At 36.7% G+C, this 21,641-nt stretch overlaps 1 protein-coding gene across 1 annotated transcript; it reads right to left on the bottom strand.

Annotated features, from left to right (window-relative positions):
* Positions 1 to 2,781: 2,781 nt before the first annotated feature.
* On the bottom strand, positions 2,782 to 20,897 carry LOC123561365 (uncharacterized). Its single transcript, XM_045353675.2, has 5 exons — positions 20,797 to 20,897; positions 16,389 to 18,651; positions 15,605 to 15,772; positions 13,054 to 13,246; positions 2,782 to 8,784 (listed from the first exon to the last, which is right to left on the bottom strand). Exons 2-5 carry the CDS (start codon positions 18,637 to 18,639, stop codon positions 7,866 to 7,868), a joined length of 3,531 nt encoding a protein of 1,176 aa, XP_045209610.2. The 5' UTR covers positions 18,640 to 18,651; positions 20,797 to 20,897; the 3' UTR covers positions 2,782 to 7,865.
* Between the last annotated feature and the right edge of the window lie 744 nt (positions 20,898 to 21,641).

Here is a 21,641-nt window from a genome sequence, read left to right as displayed (position 1 = left end):
TGATATTGCCTTATCAGTACTAAGTCAATTGTCTTACATTATATGAACAACACTGTCTTTGTGCTAAAATGCGATGTGACAACACAACCAAAAAAATGGCAAGATACCTGTCAGGCATGATACTTGTCAATACAACATAAACCAGTATCAACTTTTTATTACTGATAAAACTTACCAAAAATGTTATTTCATTCAAGATACCTCATATTTAAGATTGTCTGTCACATATTTCAACAAATGTTGACTTCACTTCAGTTTTCCATAGAAAGTGTCGGCTGCGCAGAAAGATGCGCATAAAAAACTATAGGTATTCCCTTTAAGGAAATGTAGTATATAATTTGTGCAAAACCAGAACTATAAACTGTACACCCTTACAGATCATTATATCTGTGCCTGGTGTTACCTTTTCAAGAGCATGTGTATTTCTAAACAGCTTTTAAATAACTCTTCTTGTCTTTTTTTACCTTTTTCTTCCATTTTATGTTTTAACCATTATCATGCTAAACAGGACTGATTCTGCCATTGCAACCAGTGTAGATCATGACCAGCCTGCACATCAATGCAGTCAGATCATGATCTGCACTGTTCGCCATTGAGTCAGTATCGTTTTGGTTAGCACCCCTTTTAACAGTTAATGGTACTGTCCAAATTAAAAGATGGACAAGTACATTATAGAAATTAGCAGGTTAAGGGTTAACCTTTACCCTGCTAAGTTTCTAAAATGGACTGGTCCATCATTCAATTTGGGCAAAACTATTTATTATTCAAAGGGGTGTTCAATGAATTTATTGACTGAATAGCGAACAGTGCAGGCACGGATGTGCAGGCTGATCTTGGTCTGCACTGGTCGCAAAGGCAAATTCACGCGCCGCCAGCAGGCTAAAGGTTCAACAAAATGTGTTAGTAAAACACTTTTGGCCTGTCCTATTTATAGTCCCATGTTCACTATGACATTGCTTTTTAGCTCACCTGTCACATAGTGACAAGGTGAGCTTTTGTGATCACCCTTCGTCCGTCGTCCGTCCGTCCGTTAGTGCGTCAACAATTTCATGTCTGCACGATAGTGGTTGCATTTATGATTTTATTTTAATCAAACTTGCACACAACTTGTATCACCATAAGATCACGGTTCCTTTCTTGAACTGGCCAGATCCCATTATGGGTTCCAGAGTGATGGCCCCTGAAAGGGCCAAAATTAGCTATTTTGACCTTGTCTGCACAATAGCAGCTTTATTTATGATTTGATTTTTACAAAACTGGCACATAACTTGTATCACCATAAGATCTTGGTTCCTTTCTTGAACTGGCCAGATCCCATTATGGGTTCCAGAGTGATGGCCCCTGCAAGGGCCAAAATTAGCTATTTTGACCTTGTCTGCCCAATAGCAGCTTTATTTATGATTTGATTTTTACCAAGCTGGTACACAACTTGTATCATCATAAGATCTTGGTTACTTTCTTGAACTGGCGAGATTCCATTATGGGTTCCAGAGTTATGGCCCCTCAAAGGGCCAGAATTAGCTATTTTGACCTTGTCTGCACAATAGCAGCTTCATTTATGATTTTATTTTAACCAAACTTGCACAAAACTTGTATCACCATAAGATCTTGGTTCCTTTCTTGAACTGGCGAGATTCCATTATGGGTTCCAGAGTGATGGCCCCTGAAAGGGCCAGAATTAGTTATTTTGACCTTGTCTGCACAATAGCAGCTTCATTTATGATTTGATTTTAACCAAACTTGCACACAACTTGTATCACCACAAGATCTTGCTTCCTTTCTTCAACTGGCCAGATTCCATCATGGGTTCCAGAGTTATGGCCCCTTAAAGGTCCAAAATTGGCTATTTTGGCTTTTGCAGCCATATAGATACTTCTTTTATGGTTTTATTTGATACAAACTTCCAAAATATCTTCAACAACAATAAATCTTGGATTCCATGACAAATCAGATCCAATCATAGGTTCCAGAGTTATTTTATATCTGATTACCTCCCCTGATTGTAATCAAAATGGATTTATATCAGTAAGTTCTTATAGGACTTATTTGAAATTTCATTATTGTTATAAGTTGGACTGAGACAATCAGGTAGATAACTATGGACTGATTTTATGTCAAATTACCTCCCTTTATTTCAAATTAAAATGGGTATATCTTCATAACTAATGAAGATACTGATCTGAAATTTCATTTATGTCAACAGATTTATTTGGCAGATCCTTCTTTTGTTCACTTACAATATTTTTTTTTTAATTACTTCCCTTTAACGTTACTATAAATAGCTTATTTTTAGTAACTTTTTTATTATTGGCTGTAGGGAAAAACCGAGACCACTTTTCTGTGGTACAACATGGATGGTACCTCCAATTTTTAGGTGTTTTTTGACATATCTATACCTTGTAAGAATTTTTTCCTTCTTTTTGGTTAAATTTCTTCCCCTTGTTGTTCCTGTCCTTTGGACTTAGATATTTTTTCTGAGGACCTTCTTGTCCTCAAGTGCAATGATAACAGGTGAGCGATATAGGGTCATCATGGCCCTCTTGTTTACCTATTTACACTTAACACAATAGGGTCATCTACTGACCACAGGCGATCATCATATGAAGTCACCGACCTCAAAATCAATGGGGGTCATCTGCCAATCACAACCTACCAAATTAGAGGTTCCTGCGTCAAAGTGTTCTTCAGTTTTCGAGTGGAAACCAAGGGGATAGACAGACCGACAGTCTGATTACTGTCTGCTGCCCCTTCACAGGGTATAATAAAAAAAACCTAAAAATATCTATTTGAGGCACTTTTATTCAGTTTAACACCAGTAAATATAATGGTAATCAAAACCTGATGACAATGAATACTTCATGTACATTGGAAACAAGATTTTATCTGTAACAGAAAAAAATACTGCATAAAAAATTATTAAGTTTCATCAAAGTTAACTTTGAGAAACAATCTTCTATTATTGCTGGTTCTGCAACTTGTATTAAACCCCCCCCCCCCCCCCAAAAAAAAAACAATGATATAAGTCACGCAATGAGAAAACCATCATTGTGCGTTTGCGACCAGCATGGATCCAGACCAGCCTGCACATCCGTGCAGTCTGGTCAGGATCCATGCTGTTTGCTAACAGTTTCTCTAATTGCAATAGGCTTTGAAAGAGAACAGCATTGATCCTGACCAGACTGCGTGGATGCGCAGGCTGGTCTGGATCCATGCTGGCCGCAAACGCACTATGTTGGTTTTCTCATGGTGCCACTCAATTATACATAACAGTCATACTTAAATATACAAGAATGAAAAAAAAACAAGACCTTTAACAACTGTTGAAAAATCACAATCATATATAATGTAAAACCCATTGTGAACAATACAATGAAACATAAGATCCTTACTTTGGGGATATTTTTGCAGTTAAATTTTAATTTCAGACACTTGTTAATACCAGTTTTTTCAAACATTTTCCAGTTTTAGTCATATTGACCTTGGCCTAACAGTGACCTTAATTCTAATGGCCACAAAAATAACACCAGACAAGGTCTTTTTAAATATAATAAAGCATACATATATAAAGAAAAGAAATTCTTTGGTTTCAGCATGTGTGTGAAGTTTCAATCCATTCCAATTAGTGACTGCTGAGGTACCAACTTGCAAACTAGAACTGAACCATTACCTTGATCCAGATGTGGACGCTGTTGAATATGTGAGTGCAATAACTGTACCTATTCTTCAAAGAGATGAGCTAAAAACAGAATTTTAACAGAATAAAACACAGACAAAAATTATGTATTGCTTTTTACACATGAGCCATGTACATGTCACAACTATATTTTTTGTACTAAGCATTATTATGAAAACACTGAAGTGATTTAAAAATGGAAAAACAATTTGTTACCTCTGTTTTGATAGTTACAGGTGAACTTTTTAGTTATTATTAACAAAGCCTGATTCGGAATGAACACTTAGAAATAAACCATCCTGCCAAAGCACTTTATTTTACTGAATGTTTTTACTAATTTGTACAGGAATTTCAAAAATCAAACAGAACAATTGTTTAGTTTTAAAATAATTCAGTTTGAATCATGGACAAATTGGTATTCTTAACATAATAAGGTAAATTTATGTAACCTTAAACTATATAGTAATTTATATCATTTGAAACATACTAAAAACAACAGACTAAAAGTGACAGTAAAGCTTATTAAAAAGATATTTTATGATGTTGCAATTTCAAACACACAAATCAAAACCGCTAGAACCCTGATTTTCAACAACTTTGTAACAAACTTACTAGGAAAGGAAAGAAAGAAAAAAGTCCCCTACTGGAACTTCTGGAAGGCAACTCATTTTCTCTACTGCATTATAATATAATGATTTGGCATCTGTCGATGACCTATAAACAATATTGTACTATATACAATATGTTATAACACAATGTAAGGATTAAAATTTGCATATATAAACATCTACAGTTGTTTATTGCTTATAACATCTATAAATATAAAAACAAAAGCTGTGCGCTCCACTACTTGAAGAATAGGCAAAGCTTAACTAAATTCTATGCCATAAAGGGTCATAACTGAGCCAAAACCCTTGTCCTAGTTATGTAGTCGAACCTACATATGAAGACTATGATGGTTATCAGTGGTCAAAGTTTCAAAGCCGTACTGGTTGGGAACCGTTTTCCGGACAGGACCAGTTTCCGGACACATGTAATATCCGCTTTATTTTGTTGTTATTCCTATTATTGTTTTATCTAGATCATTAAGGTGTTTGTTCTTCATGTCTACAACAAACCACTATATTACAAAACTGTTTTATGTTAGTTTTTATGATGATAACTCACCTGTGTTTACAAAACAACTTTCTGTCTTAAGGGGGCATGAAGATAGCATTGCGCATGCGCAGTAGTTCACACTTGCCGAGGTATCAAGTGGGGAAGAAATAATTAAACTTCATATTGATTGTCTGCTGATAACATTTGCTACTTAAAATTTCACGGTGATAGTTACACAAAATGCAGGGCTGTCGATTTTTGCACTAATTTTATTCTACATCTATTGGAATTATCAAGAATTCGCGTTAGACGAAATTCGAAATTTTTATTGTCAACTTCGGTTTGCTTTCATCGCTGCTATTGAACGTCAGGTTATGTTACACGTACATTTTTTGAAGAGATGAATGATGAAGAAATGTGTAAAAATAGTTTAATTACTTATTTCGATATCAAATTAACAGCAAAATACCGTCAAAATAGTTGTCCGGATACTGGTTTACCTTACGGGGAAAATAACTTTTTTTAGTGACCCCATTTGAGGCCCCATAGAACCCATGTTTTACGTCACAAAGCGATGCTGATTACAACATCGGATGCGAAGGAGCTGAAGTTTGTGCAGTGTGGGCTTCATTTATGTCAAATATTTTTTTTAGGGAATAATGGAGCCAAAATATGAAAATGTGTCCGGAAAATGGTTCCCAACCAGTATGTCTAACAGTCAAACAGTTTACACAAAATATGGACTGGTACGAAAAACTTCACTGATTTCCAGGTCTAAAAAGGGCCAAAATTCAGCCAAATACATGTATAGGAAAAATAACCCTACTGACCTTCGACCTCCGAGTCTAACCTTGACCTTTGAGCTAGGGTTCTTTCTTATTGCATGACACCTCACCTGATTATAGGGAACATTTATGCCAAATAAAATTTGTTACTAGTATCCTTTGAAGGATGACAGAGTTATGGACTGGACACGAAACAGACCCTGTTCATGCCATGTAAACATCTGAATGCCAAATGTGACCTTACCTTTAAGCTAGTGATCTGGAAGTTGTGCATGACACATCGTCCTATCATGGGGTACATTTGTGCAAAACAATAATTTAATCTCATGGAGAAAGTCATTAAAAAAAAATTCCAGTTGTTTAGTGGTAGTCCACATTTATACATACTATACATGTATTAAGTGTTTACTATGTTAAACCTGTTAATTTAATATTTTCAGAAACTGTATAGTAATTATAAGGTACTGTTTATATATTTTTGAATAAAAAATCTGGGTCTAGTACAATAACTTTCAGTGGAGTAAATAACAGTTTTGTTCACTGCACAAACTAAAAAAACAACCAGACTGTTTTATTGCTGTAAATATTTTCTATTGTTTTCACTGACATATCAATGCTTCAAGGCAATCTTTGTCAAAACATGATCAGTTTCAGTTTATTGGCAATCAGTCAATTGTCTGTCAAAAAGTATTTCTCTTATTTGTTTAAACACCTTATAATTTTTACACAATAAATAGGTCAACTGGTTTTTCAAAATGTAATAATTATCACATTACATGTAAACCATATAAATCAACTGAATTTACATAAATCTATTTTCATACTGATTGGTTAAAAAAATATCTATTTGTAAAATAAAAATACCATAATAATGATTGTTAATTCCAAATAATATTATATAGTAACAAATAAATACATAGGGACAAACTCTGTAATATGTGTAAATATTTTAAATACTTAAAAAAGTGTACATATTTCACCTAGGTAGAACAATCTTCAACAAAAACATCCTGTAATTAACATAAAACAACAAAATATGGCTTGTACCAGAATCCATCTAAGGGTAGCGTAATTATAAGATATAAAACAAGAGCTGTCGGAGGACAGCAACGCTTGACTATTTAACAGCCTTGTCGCTTGAATGAATAAGAAAGTCGAAAAAGGGGCATAATTTAGTAAAAAAGTAAAATAGGGTTATGGAACCTGCAAAGTGCTTATCAGCTCATGACAGTGGACAAGTGTATGAAGTTTCAATCCATTCCCATTAGTGGGTACTGAGATACCAGCTTACATATAAGAATTCAACCCAAAAACTCCTAAGTTGAAAAAGGGGCATAATTTTGTAAAATGCAAAGTTGAGTTATTGATCCTTTGCACTGCATGTCATATCATGACAGTGAACTAGTGTGTGAAGTTTCAATCCTTTCCCATTAGTGGATACTGAGATACCAGCTTACATACAAAAACTTAACCAAAAATTTCTATGTTGAAAAAGGGGCATAATTTTGTAAAAAAGCAAAATAAAGTTATGGGACCTGCTTTGTGCATGTCAGATCATGACAGTGAACAAGTGTGTGAAGTTTCAATCCATTCCCATTAGTGAGTACTGAGATACCAGCTTACATACAAAACCTTAACCAAAAAATTCTAAGTCGAAAAAGGGGCATAATTTTGTAAAAAAGCAAAATAGAGTTATGGAACCTGTGCAATGTAAGTCAGTTTATCACAGTAAATAAGTGTGTGAAGTTTCAATCCATTCCCACAAGTGGTTACTGAGATACCAGCTTACATACAAAACCCTAACCAAAAATTTCTAAGTCAAAAAAGGGGCATAATTTTGTAAAAGAGCAAAACAGAGTTATTGAACCTGTGCAATGTAAGTCAGTTTATCACAGTGAATAAGTGTGTGAAGTTTCAATCCATTCCCACAAGTGGTTGCTGAGATACCAGCTTACATACAAAAACTTAACCAAATTGGGACGCGGACGCCGACGCGGACGCCGACGCATGGGCGAGTCCAATAGCTCTACTATTCTATGAATAGTCGAGCTAAAAAGAGAATTATCACATCAAAAACCAAATAGCCCCTATTATTAACTTTCAAAAGACTGGAATCACCACAACCCTAGGTTCTAGGTCACATTATCTAGTATATAAATATTTACAAATGAACATTTACAAATACATGTATTGTATTTTAATATTCTACATATCTTGCAATTAAGTACTTACAAATACTATGAATTTTGACACAGTCTTTCTAATTTATAAAGAAATGCTTATATTCTTGCAGGAAGTACATAAATCAGTTACTGATTAAAAAGGTTTTGCAATCGGTAACCCTGACCTTGCATATTTGGAAGACCAGGACCTACGACATCCTGAATCATTCTTTGTTGGTCAGGCATCAACACATTATCTGAAGGAAGAGCTAACCCAGCCCCTGATTGATCAAGTCCGGCATTCATGACATTCAGAGCTATTCTCTGCACTTCGCTCATCCCCGGAAAGACGCCCCCACTCGAAACAATGCTAGCATTCCCTGCCTGGTTAAAAATCCCGCGAGAAACATTCATGTTCATACCTGGTGTATTTGTACCAACATTAAATACTTGCTGTGTTAGGTTGCTCAGAGAAAGGGAACCAGACTGCATGTTTGATTGGGAACCATTTCCAAGATCTTGTTCTGAGGTTGGTAAGATTCCCGCTACACTCATACTGAGGTTTAGCGTGTCTATTGACGTAGACTGTGGAGCAGACAATCCCAAGTGGTCATCATCTGAAGAAGCTGAAGCTTTTATTGGATCAATTATCAAACTTTGATTTGCTTGGTCTCCTCCAGACTTCCTAGACTTTGCCTCCTTTACTGGAGAGATTGCAAGGGCATTAATCATAGGAACCATGTCGCGAGTTATGCCATGGTTCTTTTCCATATGGTTTAAGAAATAAGTCTCGTCTTGAAATCGTTCCTTACATATCTGACATGTGTTCTTTCTTTGATTAACATGAAATTGTTCATGTTCAAGAAGTGGCTGACGTTCCCGGAACTTCTTTTTACAAAAGCTGCACTGAAGAGTTGCCTCGTAGTGACACATCTTGTGTCGTTCAAGATTGTCTTTGCGGGAAAATTTACTTTCACACTGGTCGCATTGGAACTTCTGGTTGGAGACGTGCGTAAATTCATGACGACGTAAACTTTTGGCATGCTTAAATGACTTGCCACAGTACCTAATAACAAAAAACGAAACAATGAAGTTCAACATTAATACAATCGTCATCCAGTAATAAAACTATATATGCCTTTTATAGGTTTGTATATTCAGGGATAAGGTTAATTCTTAAAAAAGTTTCTGACACTATCAAATACTGTGAAATCATTAATATTCGTGAAGGACTAATTTTCATGGATTTTGTGGTTGAGTCAATCTATGAAATTTAATCCCAAAGAACAGGTAAAATGCCCATTCATTCTTTTTATGTTCAAAAGTTGAAATCCACGAATTCATATCCCCACAAAGTTGCCGTTTTGACCGAAAGCACGGAATTTTATGCCCACGAAATTAAATGATTTTACAGTATGCCAAATATGATTTCTTTCAGAGAAGTGGCTCTGCTGATATAGTATAAGGTTGTTCTTAATTTCAACATGAAAGAATGAAATAACTGAAGACTTCTGTCTAACAAGAGGACCATGATGGTCCTGAATCGCTCACCTCTTCCCACATGACCCAGTTTTGAGTATGACGTCGTTTTTTCTATTATTTGACATAGTGACCTAGTTTTTGAGCTCATGTGACCCAGTTTTGAACTTGACCTAGATATTATCAAGATAAAAATTCTGACCAATTTTCATGAAGATCCATTGAAAAATATGGTCTCTAGAGAGGTCACAAGGTTTTTCTATTATTTGACCTATTGACCTAATTTTCGAAGGTACGTGACCCTCTTTTGAACTTTACCTAGATATCATCAAGGTGAACATTCTCACTAATTTTCATGAAGATCTCATGAAAAATATGGCCTCTAGAGAGGTCACAAGGTTTTTCTATTTTTATACCTACTGGCCTAGTTTTTGACCGCATGTGACCCAGTTTCGAAACTGACCTAGATATCATCAAGGTGAACATTCAGATCAATTTTCATGAAGAGCCATTGAAAAATATGGCCTCTAGAGAGGTCAAAAGATTTTAATAATTTTAGACCTACTGACCTAGTTTTTGATCGCAGCTGACCCAGTTTCAAATTTAACCTAGATATCATCAAGATGAACATTCAGACCAACTTCCATACAGATCCCATGAAAAGTATGGCCTCTAGAGAGGTCACAAGGTTTTTTTATTATTTGACCTACTGACCTAGTTTTTGACGGCACATGACCCAGTTTCAAACTTGACCTAGATATCACCAAGGTGAACATTCTGACCAATTTTTATGGAGATCCATTCACAAGTATGGCCTCTACAGAGGTCACAAGGTTTTTCTATTTTTAGACCTACTGACCTAGTTTTTGACCGCACATGACCCTGTTTCGAACTTGACCTAGATATCATCAAGATGAACATTTAGACCAATTTTCATACAGATCCCATGAAAAATATGGTCTTTAGAGAGGTCACAAGGTTTTTCTATTATTTGACCTACTGACCTAGTTTTTGATGGCACGTGACTCACTTTTGAACTTGACCTAGATATCATCAAGATTAACATTCAGACCAACTTTCATACAGATCCCATGAAAAATATGGCCTCAAGAGAGGTCACAAGGTTTTTCTATTATTTGACCTACTGACCTAGTTTTTGTAGGCACGTGACCCACTTTCAAACTTGACCTAGATATCATCAAGATGAACATTCTGACCAATTTTCATGAAGATCTCATGAAATATATGGCCTCTAGTGATGTCACAAGGTTTTTCTATTTTTAGACCTACTGACCTAGTTTTTGACCGCACGTGGCCCAGTTTCGAACTTGACCTAGATATTATCAAGATGAACATTCAGACCAATTTTCATACAGATCCCATGAAAAATATGGCCTTTAGAGAGGTCACAAGGTTTTTCTATTATTTGACCTACTGACCTAGTTTTTGACAACATGTGACCCAGTTTCGAACTTGACCTAGATATCATCAAGGTGAACGTTCTGACCAATTTTCATGAAGATCTTGTGAAATATATGGCCTCTAGAGAGGTCACAAGGTTTTTCTATTTTTAGACCTACTGACCTAGTTTTTGATGGCACGTGACCCAGTTTCAAACTTGACCTAGATATCATCAAGGTGAACATTCTGACCAATTTTCATGAAGATCTTGTGAAATATATGGCCTCTAAAGAGGTCACAAGGTTTTTCTATTTTTAGACCTACTGACCTAGTTTTTGATGGCACGTGACCCAGTTTCGAACCTGACCTAGATATCATCAAGGTGAACATTCTGACCAATTTTCATGAAGATCTTGTGAAATATATGGCCTCTAGAGAGGTCACAAGGTTTTACTATTTTGAGACCTACTGACCTAGTTTTTGACGGCACGTGACCCAGTTTCGAACTTGACCTAGATATCATCAAGATGAACATTCTGACCAACTTTCATAAAGATCCCATGAAAAATGTGACCTCTAGAGTGGTCACAAGCAAAAGTTTACGGACGCACGCACGCACCCACGGACGACGGACACCGCGCGATCACAAAAGCTCACCTTGTTACTTTGTGACAGGTGAGCTAAAAATATTACCACCTTAACACAGAGTTTCCATAATTGTGGATTTTTTAACTATGAAATCATTTTATCTTGAGGGTATGAAAGTTTTGTGGTTTCATCAAAAAAGGATATTTTGTTAGCAAATGAATTCGAGGATTTCAAATTTTGAATATAAAATGAATAGAAATTTTATTTGCCTGTTAGGATTCAATTTCATGGATTGACACAAATTAGTCCCAAATAGTACCCTGTAGTTAGGACTAGGGAGATAATCCAAACTACAGTTTATAACTAATATTTGAGCCGCACCATGAGAAAACCAACATAGTGCGTTTGCAACCAGCGTGGATCCAGACCAGCCTGCGCATCCGCGCAGTCTGGTCAGGATCCATGCTGTTCGCTAACAGTTTCTCTAATTGCAACAGGCTTTGAAAGTGAACAGCATGGATCCTGACCAGACTGCATGGATGCGCAGGCTGGTCTGGATCCATGCTGGTCGCAAATGCACTATGTGGTTTTCTCATGGCGTGGCTCATATATTAACTGAATGATAGTGTGGTGTTTATATAAATTTCTTCATCCCCAAGCAAAATTTTAATGAACAGACAGATGTAGAGGATATTACGTACATGAACAAAATAAAATGTAAGGCTCTGCAAAGTATTTTATCATATTTTATTTAAGAAGTTTAAAAAATAAACACACAAATATCAGATTCTATTTATAAATCACTTTAGATTTTTTTCTTAAATATAAAAACTTTTTTATTTTCCTTTTAATAAGAAAGTCAATTCGCCCAACATCTTCTACACATAAAACAATGTCAATGACTAGTGTAATACCAAAATAATGTAATGGTTTTATTTCACCAACATGATGTTATACATATGATAAATGAGCCGTGCCATGAGAAAACCAACATAGTGGGTTTGCGACCAGCATGGATCCAGACCAGCCTGCGCATCCGCGCAGTCTGGTCAGGCTCCATGCTGTTCGCTTTTAAAGCCTATTGGAATTGGAGAAACTGTTAGCGAACAGCATGGATCCTGACCAGACTGCGCGGATGTGCAGGCTGGTCTGGATCCATGCTGGTCGCAAACCCACTATGTTGGTTTTCCCATGGCACGGCTCAAATATACTTATTTTGTTGGATTTTAAGGCACATCAAAGCAATTCATGTCATATGGTGACTATCCAGCTTTATGTTGCAAAGCCCCCCATGTGCCCCTCTGGAGATTATTTTGGACACAGATGGGCAACCTGGTGGAACCACTGATTTTCAGTAAGGCAGCTGAATGCCTTACTAGTTTCTCCTGTTACAATAATTCTGCTTCCCTTGCTAGGGTTTCAAACACACTTGAGTGAAGGGCAAATTCCAATTCAAAAATATTCGTGAACAGAGCAACACACAAATTCAACATGGTCATGAAAATTATGCAGCACTAACTCCTAAAATATAACCAGCTAAGACATACAAATATTTAACAATGCCAATATACCAGTTGCCCATCAGACTACAAAATAAATGTGATGCTAAAATTAGCCTGTCTACAGACTAAAAGGCACTTTAACCCTTACCCTGCCAAATTTCTATTTTGAACTTGTCTGTCTTCCAATTTGGACAGTACCGTTTACTGTTAAAAGGGGTGTTTACCCAAAATATACTGGCTGAATGGCAAACAGTGCAGATCATGATCAGACTGCACAGATGTGCAGGCTGATCATGACCTACACTGGTCGCAAAGGCAGAATCAATCCTGTCCAGCATGGTAAGGGTTAAGCCTGAAGAACCTACTTGCATGTCTGGGTCCGCTCGCTGGAATGACTGAACATGTGTTCTTCAAGTTGGGACTTCTTCCCATACCGCCCCCCACAAATTGTACACTCGTACCGCTTGTCACCCAGGTGTACAGTACGATTATGGTGCAGAAGGGAGGTGCTGTTGTTGAACTCAGCTCCACACACTGAGCACAGATACGGCTTGTGACCTGGAATCAAGATAGAGGAAAAATTCTCTCCATTTGGTTTTATAGCTCTATGTTTTTATAAAATACTCACATCATTGTGCAGAAGTTATTGAACCAAGAAGGATGAACTATCTTAAAGTTAAAACCTACATTAAGGTCATAACATACTTTCCCCTTACTCAGTAACATGTATTCTAACACGACCAGCAAATAACCTATATACACATAGGAGAAAATTAATCAATGGTTCTTTTGCGATAACCCATGCGGGTGCAAAGTAGTGACATCATCCTCTATGTATAGAATGATCCAGGTGCGTTGCAAAAAAAGTGTAGTTCTTGTCGTAAAAAGTAGTTAGCATTTTTTTCTAACGCTGTTGATACTAGTATGTCGTGTTTGAATCGAAATAACAAGTTCCCAAGTGTGATTTATTGTAGAATAACCCTAGTTTTTCGTTCTTATGCGAAACAATATATCACTCAGGCCTACGGCTTTCATGATATATTCTTACACATAAGAACTCAAAACATGGGTTATTCTACGATAAACCACACTTGGGAACTTGTTATTTCTTAAACAACATACTCATTTTTTAGAACTCCTGCAAGTATGGACCAGTGTGGACAATAGCTTCAAACAAAAACTCCAAGAGGTTCTGAGTCTGAATACTTGTCTTGCAAAATATACCACAAAGTCATTTAAAAGATTTAAAAAGTATATTCACGACACCCATTTTATCAGTTGAGAACTCATAATTACTAATCTTCAATCTTGTATCACATTCATGCTTACATTGCCTGTGTTAGAATACTGTTCACAGTATAACCTCTACTAGCAGCACCTCTAAAGAGTAAACACCTCTGTATGCAGGCAGACCCTTCCCATTAGGCAAATTCTTAACCTTTAGCCTGCTAAAATTCTAAAATGGGCTGGTCCATCGTTCAATTTGGGCTGTACCACTTATTATTCAAAGGAGGGTTCACTAAAAACTTACTGACTGAATAGCAAACAGTGCAGACCATGATCAGCCTGCACAGACGTGCTGGTCGCAAAGGCAGAATCACTCGCCCCTAGCAGGCTAAAGGTTAATCAACCTTACCACTGTTCTAACCTAAGAGCAATACTCAAAAAGAACAAGAGCTGTCTCCATAGGATGACACATGCCCCCGATGGCACTTTGAATGACTAGTTATGGCCGATGTTAGAGTTTAGGACCTTTGACCTACGGACCTGGGTCTTGCGCACAACACGTCGTCTTACTGTGGTACACATTCATGCCCAATAATTTTAAAATCCATGCATGAATGACAAAGACATGGACCGGACACGCCCATCAATGCACTATCATGAAATATGACCTTTAACGTCTAAGTGTGACCTTGACCTTTGAGCTACGGACCTGGGTCTTGCGCATGACACGTTGTCTTACTGTGGTTCACATTCATGCCAAGTTATTTGAAAATCCATCCATGGATGACAAAGATATGGAACGGACACGAATGCACTATCATGAAAACTGACCTTTAACGTCTAAGTGTGACCTTGACCTTTGAGCTACGACCTGGGTCTTGCGCGCGACACGTCGTCTTACTGTGGTACACATTCATGCCAAGTTTTTTGAAAATCCATCCATGGATGACAAAGATATGGACCGGACACGAATGCACTGGCATGAAAAATGACCTTTAACGTCTCAGTGTGACCTTGACCTTTGACCTATGGCCCTGGGTCTTGCGCGCGACACGTCATCTTACTGTGGTACACATTCATGCCAAGTTATTTGAAAATCCATCCATCCATGACAAAGATATGGACCGGACACGAAAATTGCGGACAGACTGACAGACGGTTCAAAAACTATATGCCCCCCTTCCGGGGCATAAAAAGCGCAAAGTCTACTCTTTAGATACTTTATGCACATGACCTTTATCACATATGAACATAGAGCTTGTGTTATAATCCATGAAAGTCATGACATTGTTAAATGATTGGTAGTTTGTAATAAACTTTTACATTCATTAACTTATTAACATTCCATTTTTGTAAGTACATGCAACAGTTTCTGTATTTCATGAATTACAAAACAAACTCCATAAGCACATGTAACAAGCTGCACAAGCTGCACAAGCACAGGTAACAAAGGACATGCTTCTGTTACCATAAGAGAAACCACCATGTGAGATCAGATTTAATGAATAATGATAAATGTATATCAAAATGTTTGCATACAAGTTGAAAGAATGAAATATTTGCCATAAACAGATGTTGTGATCTTATTTTCCTGGAGTGTATACTGTATACGGGTCTTCTCAACGGTGTTTATTCTTTCGAGGTTGCATTGTTTTCAACAAAAAAAGAGAAGCTTTTGCAAATATTTACCAGTATGCACAAACATGTGTGTCCGCAGCTTGTACTTCATTGAGAAGCCTTGTCCACACACATCGCACGTATGACGTTGCACCTCGGAATGTATCAACAGATGGCGCTTCAGTTTCTTGTCACTGATTAAACCCTTCCCACATACATGGCAAATGTAGGGACGTTCACCTGGAAATAAAGCCATCTTTGATTGATGTACCAGCACTTTTTTCTTCTACTATATGATGTGAAAGCATTGATATTTGTGCAGAACTATTTTCCAAAGTATACAGAATACTATAGATTGGATAATATTAAACTTTTGTTTTTTTTATAAGCCAGTTCTTCTCATAGGTTTTTCTGTATGCTGCAACAACATTATATCAAATGTAAATTTAAAATACCCTTTATTAAAAGCCTACAGTTTAGATACATAACTTCATTAAAACTAATTTGTTAACCGTTTATAATCTTGTTTTCCCAAACAGCCCTGTGTTTTACCTATAGATGGGTCACGGCTATCAACATTAAGCAGCAATAAGCTTTACTAATGGAGGAAGATCCTTAAAGGCCTATTCAGGAATTAAACCTCAAAGAAGGTACAAACCACTAACAAACATGCTGGATACTAAACTAAATTATGACCCTAACAAATTAGGTTATATACATTTAAATTTACCACTGAAAGTAACAGGTATCTTTATGATTATCTGAATCTTTCAAACAGTTTTCCTGCCTTTTCTTCCTCAGTACTTTTAACAGATTTGTGAAAATGTACTACAGTAGCCCAAAACTATATATATACCTGTGTGTAAACGAATGTGAATATCCAACTTTGAAGATGGCACGTCAATTCCACATATTTCACAAGGCGTTGTTGACTCTGGGGATTTTTCCAATGGTCTACGTCCAGGTTTCTTCTTTTCACGATAAATTCCTTTTCTTTGCTGTATAAACTTAGATTTTCCAACTGTATGCGAGCAAAGCTTATGCCGCTCCAAATTATACTCACGCATGAATTTCTGGTTGCACTCATCACAATTATATTTCATTTGGTCTGCATGCTTCTCTTGTTCATGCCGAATGAGCCCGCGTGTGTATTGAAACTTATTTGGACAAAATTCACAGGTTATCTTCATCTCTGGTTTTATTCTACTGTTAACTATTTTCTCACCATCTTCCGATTCAGAATTAACCATAATTTTTCTCGGAATGCTACTTTTTCGTTTACGTGTTTTTTTCTTCTCCTTCTCAGGCTCACTTGAAGCAATTGTGTTAATATCATCATCAAGGTTTTTCAGATAGTTATCAACAAAATCGCTGGAAGCATTTGTGTTATCATCCATATTTTCAAACTTTTCTTCAACTTTATCATCTATTTCATCCATCTTTGACTCAGACTCACCATCAGTATCAAATGGCGTCCCATCAATATTATAACTAACTGGCTCTTCTTTTAATACTAGTTCTTCATTGCCATCAGCGAAATCATTTTGAATTTCCATGTCTTCATCTGGGTCATTTTCAACATTTTCCTGCGCAACCTGAATTTTTCTAGGTCTTCCTCTTTTTCTTTTACCAACAGGTACGAAGTTCCTTAAAGCTGTTGTTTTTGTTTTTAGTTTTGGTGCCTTAAATTTAACACTTAATTTACCTTTTCTTGGTTTTAAGATTTTCTGAGCCTGATCTTTATCAAATTCATAATTAGTCTGTGAATAGGAACATGCGGTGTCATATTTTGGAAATGCTGTTTTCAAAAGGTGGTCATAGTGATATGAGCCTCCAAAACAATGGTCTTGCAAGTGATCATGCAACTTACAAATCGTCATAAATGTCTTGGTACATGAACCACATCTGTAACAACCAGGACGATGTTTGTGTCCTAGCAATGGCACAGATTCATCAAAATCGACATCAACACTTCTGTTGTTATTCTTAACTTTAGCCACACCAGGAAAAGTAACTGGTTCCACTGTAGCATTTAAAGTTCCAAGCTCCAAACTTTTACGAGTCCTTACACCTTTTGATGCATTCCTTGCCCTCTCTTCTTTAATCTTTATTTCACTCTCTGCTGGAATAAGACCAAGGTTTTCAGAAAACGTTTTCTCCTGTGCTGTCCTCTCTTGGGTCTTTTGTTTCTTTACTAACTGTTCATTATCAGAAGTATCATATTTCAATAATGCCATGTCGTCTTCAGTATTAGTGCTTGCTTCTACTGAGTTTGCGAGTGAACTAACTTGCGAAATTTTAACAGTATCTATAGAATTTGTGGCTAACGTTGCTGGTATATTACTGCCATCTCTTTCTGAATTGTCAAAAACATTTTTCTGCTCTTTCACAGCAGTCACTTTCAACCTGCGAAGTCCAAGACTTTCAGCTTCTTTTTTACTTAAATGTTCTTTTAACTGTTCACGCACTTCAGTTAACGTAACAGAACGTTGACTGCCTCTGCTTTTTTCTTCATCTATACTTGATACTTGGTTCTTTGGTGATTTCTGAATGTCTATCACTGGGACAGTGAGTATTGTTTCCTTTCTGGTACTTGCAGCTTCAGTTACAGTTGTTTTCATGTCAGTTGCTGAAGAAACAGTACCAGGCTCTGCATGTGTTGTAATGTAAATCTCATAGCTATTTGAGGGCACTGCTTTTTCAACAACAACAGGCTGATCCTTTTCTTCTGAAAGTCCGAAGCCTGGCAATATGCCAGGACTTGAAAAGTCGGCATAACTGTGAAGTGATATGGGATCTTCAACGATGACATAGTGTGGTGTCAAGACTTGCCCATCTGGCATGTGAATGGCAGTTTCAGTGTCAACTGAGGAATTGTGTTGATAGTTCATTAATGTACTTGTTGATGTATGACCTTGAACATGATCTTGTGGAGTGACAGTGTGTCTGCTACTTTCATTGCCATGGTGACTGCCTGCAACATTTTGTTGAGAAGAACTAGCCCGGCTAGTTGAGTAGCTAACTACTTGGTGAAGTTGTGTCAATTCATCGATTGTTTGGGAAATGCATGATGATTCTAGGGTCTCTTGTGAGAAACTGTCATCCATTTTTCTAGTTACCTGCAAAAACAAAAATCCAGGAATGAACTTTATCCCCAATGCTTATACAAAACTAGATGCCCAAGGGCAACATGTTGAGCCCGCCAGCTGTCAAAAGGACTGGGAGTTGCACACAAAACTCTGTCTCACTGAGACAAACATATGCCAAATAAAACAATTGTGCCAGGTTATTTTATAATCCAACATTCAATGACGAAGCTGTTGTCCAGACAAGGTCAATTATAGCCATATGTGACCTTTAAACTCCAAGTGTGACCTTAACCTTTGACATGCCGTCTCATGGTGGTGAACAATTGTGCCAAGTTATTTTTAAATCCCACAATCAATGACAAAGTTATTGTCCGGACAAGGTAAATTATAGCCATATTTGACCTTTAAACTCCAAGTGTGACCTTGACCTTTAAGATATTGATGCCGGTGTTGCATGCGACACACCATCTCATGGTGGTAGTAAACAATTGTGCCAGCTTATTGTATAATCCCACATTCAATGACGAAGTTATTGTCCAGACAAGGTCAATTATAGCCATATTTGACCTTTAAACTCCAAGTGTGACCTTGACCTTTAAGATATTGACACAGGTTTAGAGCGTGACACGCCGTCTCATGGTGGTGAACAATTGTTATTTTAAAATCCCACAATCAATGATAAACTTATGGTCCGGACAAAGAAATCTGTATGGACGCAGTGACACATACACCGAACAGCCATTTGGACAACTATGTCTTCACTTGGTTATGTATAATTCACTAAGTCTTGGTCTAAGTCTGTGTGAAATTATTCTGCCAGCCTATAACCGCTTCTTAATGTTTCGACAGATTAAATTTTTACATACCCATTTATAAATGCAGTTAAGTTACAGTGGAAACTAAAACGTTGGCTATGTGACATCATTTGTGATGTCAGTTTCATGCACGTTGTTGCGTTTGAAAGTTCTTTAACAACGATGTATACAATTTTACTCAAGCTTAAGAACAAATCTATATCATTTTGTATAATAATTCTAAGTGTGGTATGACATTGTATATGTAACAAAATGATTATTAGATTTGCATCGAGAAATATGCACTTGTTCTTTCGGTGAATGATATTGCGCTCCTAAAGTCACTATGTGCAGAACTTGTGCATATTTCTCGGTACAAATCTAATAACCTAAAAATATGCTTCTACTGTATATCTGATGATAATATATTGCATAATCTGAGTATCAGGACTTTGCTGCTTATCAATTATAAATACATTATTCCCAGTATAATGTCTTTTATCAATGCCTCACCCAAAAATCCTCAGATCTCTGTGCTCTCAATATTGTATTGAGCTAAGTGAGCGAGCCTATTCCGAGCATGTAGACAAATGCCTAAAAATGTAAGGTAGCTCCTTTAAACATGTCTTGGTTGTATGTGTAATAAACAAATATTCAGATTTTTGACTGTTTTTGAAAGAAGTATTTCAAAACTTTTTGAATTTTGAAAATCCATAAATGAGCAAAAATGTTATTAAGAATTAAAAATTCCGATCCCATACAAAAACGATGTAAAAACATTTGTTTTGCCCAGAGGTTAATGTGTGACGTCACGGCGATCTCTCCTATATCTAATTGCGAGCATAATGGGCGAGAAAAAATGCATATTTTGTACTTTTTTCATCCAGAACAAAAGACAAATTACCTATGCTCCGGCGAGTTTAAGGTGGGGGGGCGCACACCTGGATCCGCCTTTGGTTACTCTATACTAGGTAAGAAAGCAGTGTTTTAAAACTAATTAATATCTACATATTTTTATACCCCAAGCATGGCCTTCACCTCTTAAGGGAAGTAAACACAGAATTAACTCCCTTACTCAGTAGACTGAAATAGACATTCACCACCCTATCATATTCGTGACAAATATATACTCTCAAATCATGGCCAATTCTAACACAGTTGCACAAAACATTATGCATCTGCTGCAATTTACTGCACTACTCTTACTTTAGTACACTATAGAACACGCAAAACATCACTCCATCCGTTGTATTGATTGAGGCCCTTGGAGCTGACAAGTCGTAAAAACATGTCGCATCGAAACGCGTGTAGTAGAGCGATTTAAATATAATCATGCACTTAAGCATTACTGTATTAAAGTTAAATTATAACTGTGTCTTACTGTCTGCTAAGGCTTGCTTTGAATATCCTAGTTTCAACATATTCCGCTGTTATCCATTACGGCTTTCCTGACCTACTTTTCGTTTCAATGGAGGGCCTGACATGAAGGGAAGTAACTTTGTTAGAGTAATTAATGAGGCGCTTCCGGGTAGACGGGGAAGTCGTACTTACACTTGACTACGCCTTATACATCTACAGATTTCGTTTTATAATACAGTAGATCTACACGATTCTTCTGTGATATTATTAACCCTTATCATGTTGGATTCTGTCTTTCCGACCAGCGATCCACGGGTCTTTCTATATTTTTTTTCGGAACTCCTGTCCCCAAACTTTTTTTTAATTCTGAAAACAAAAAAAAAAATAATATAAAGCATGTTAGTTACCTTTAATAACACACATGTGACAGATATTATATATTTTTATTGTATTTCTGATAAAAATTCTCTTATCATGACCAGGTACATCTTCACAGTTCTAACTTTTGTCTACTGTATCTGCACCCAATCTTGACCGGGACTTAAACTTCTAGCTTTCACTATTTACAGTTTTCTCACACTTTCTCTTTTCTTGCACACCGTCAAAGAAATGTCAAGTCTGACAGTTTGGCGTAATGATGTAGATGTAGATGTAGATCTAGACTATGTGTCCCTTTCTGGACCGGCGTGACTTCAACAAATCGATTTTTAATGCAGGCAACAGTTTATAATATTAGCTAATTTAAGTGGACTTTTTTCCTTGAAATAAATTCATGAGCTACTTGCAAGTAACATCATAAAATAATCTGCCTCTAACTTTTACGTCATTTCCGTAACCCATGTGGAATCCCTATGACATCGGAACAGA

Source organism: Mercenaria mercenaria, chromosome 10 (genome assembly GCF_021730395.1).
Source record: "Mercenaria mercenaria strain notata chromosome 10, MADL_Memer_1, whole genome shotgun sequence".
Lineage (NCBI taxonomy): Eukaryota > Metazoa > Mollusca > Bivalvia > Venerida > Veneridae > Mercenaria > Mercenaria mercenaria.
This window is presented reverse-complemented; position numbering and strand designations above follow the sequence as displayed.

What these genes read in the sequence shown, in the direction of transcription:
- LOC123561365 (XM_045353675.2), bottom strand. Translation starts at nt 18,639, where the DNA reads ATGGATGACAGTTTCTCACAAGAGACCCTAGAATCATCATGCATTTCC. An exon ending in TCACATTCGTTTACACACAG is followed by an intron (nt 15,773 to 16,388) that starts GTATATATATAG and finishes CTTTATTTCCAG; the next exon opens with GTGAACGTCCCTACATTTGC. An exon ending in GAGCGGACCCAGACATGCAA is followed by an intron (nt 8,785 to 13,053) that starts GTAGGTTCTTCA and finishes TTTTGTTATTAG; the next exon opens with GTACTGTGGCAAGTCATTTA.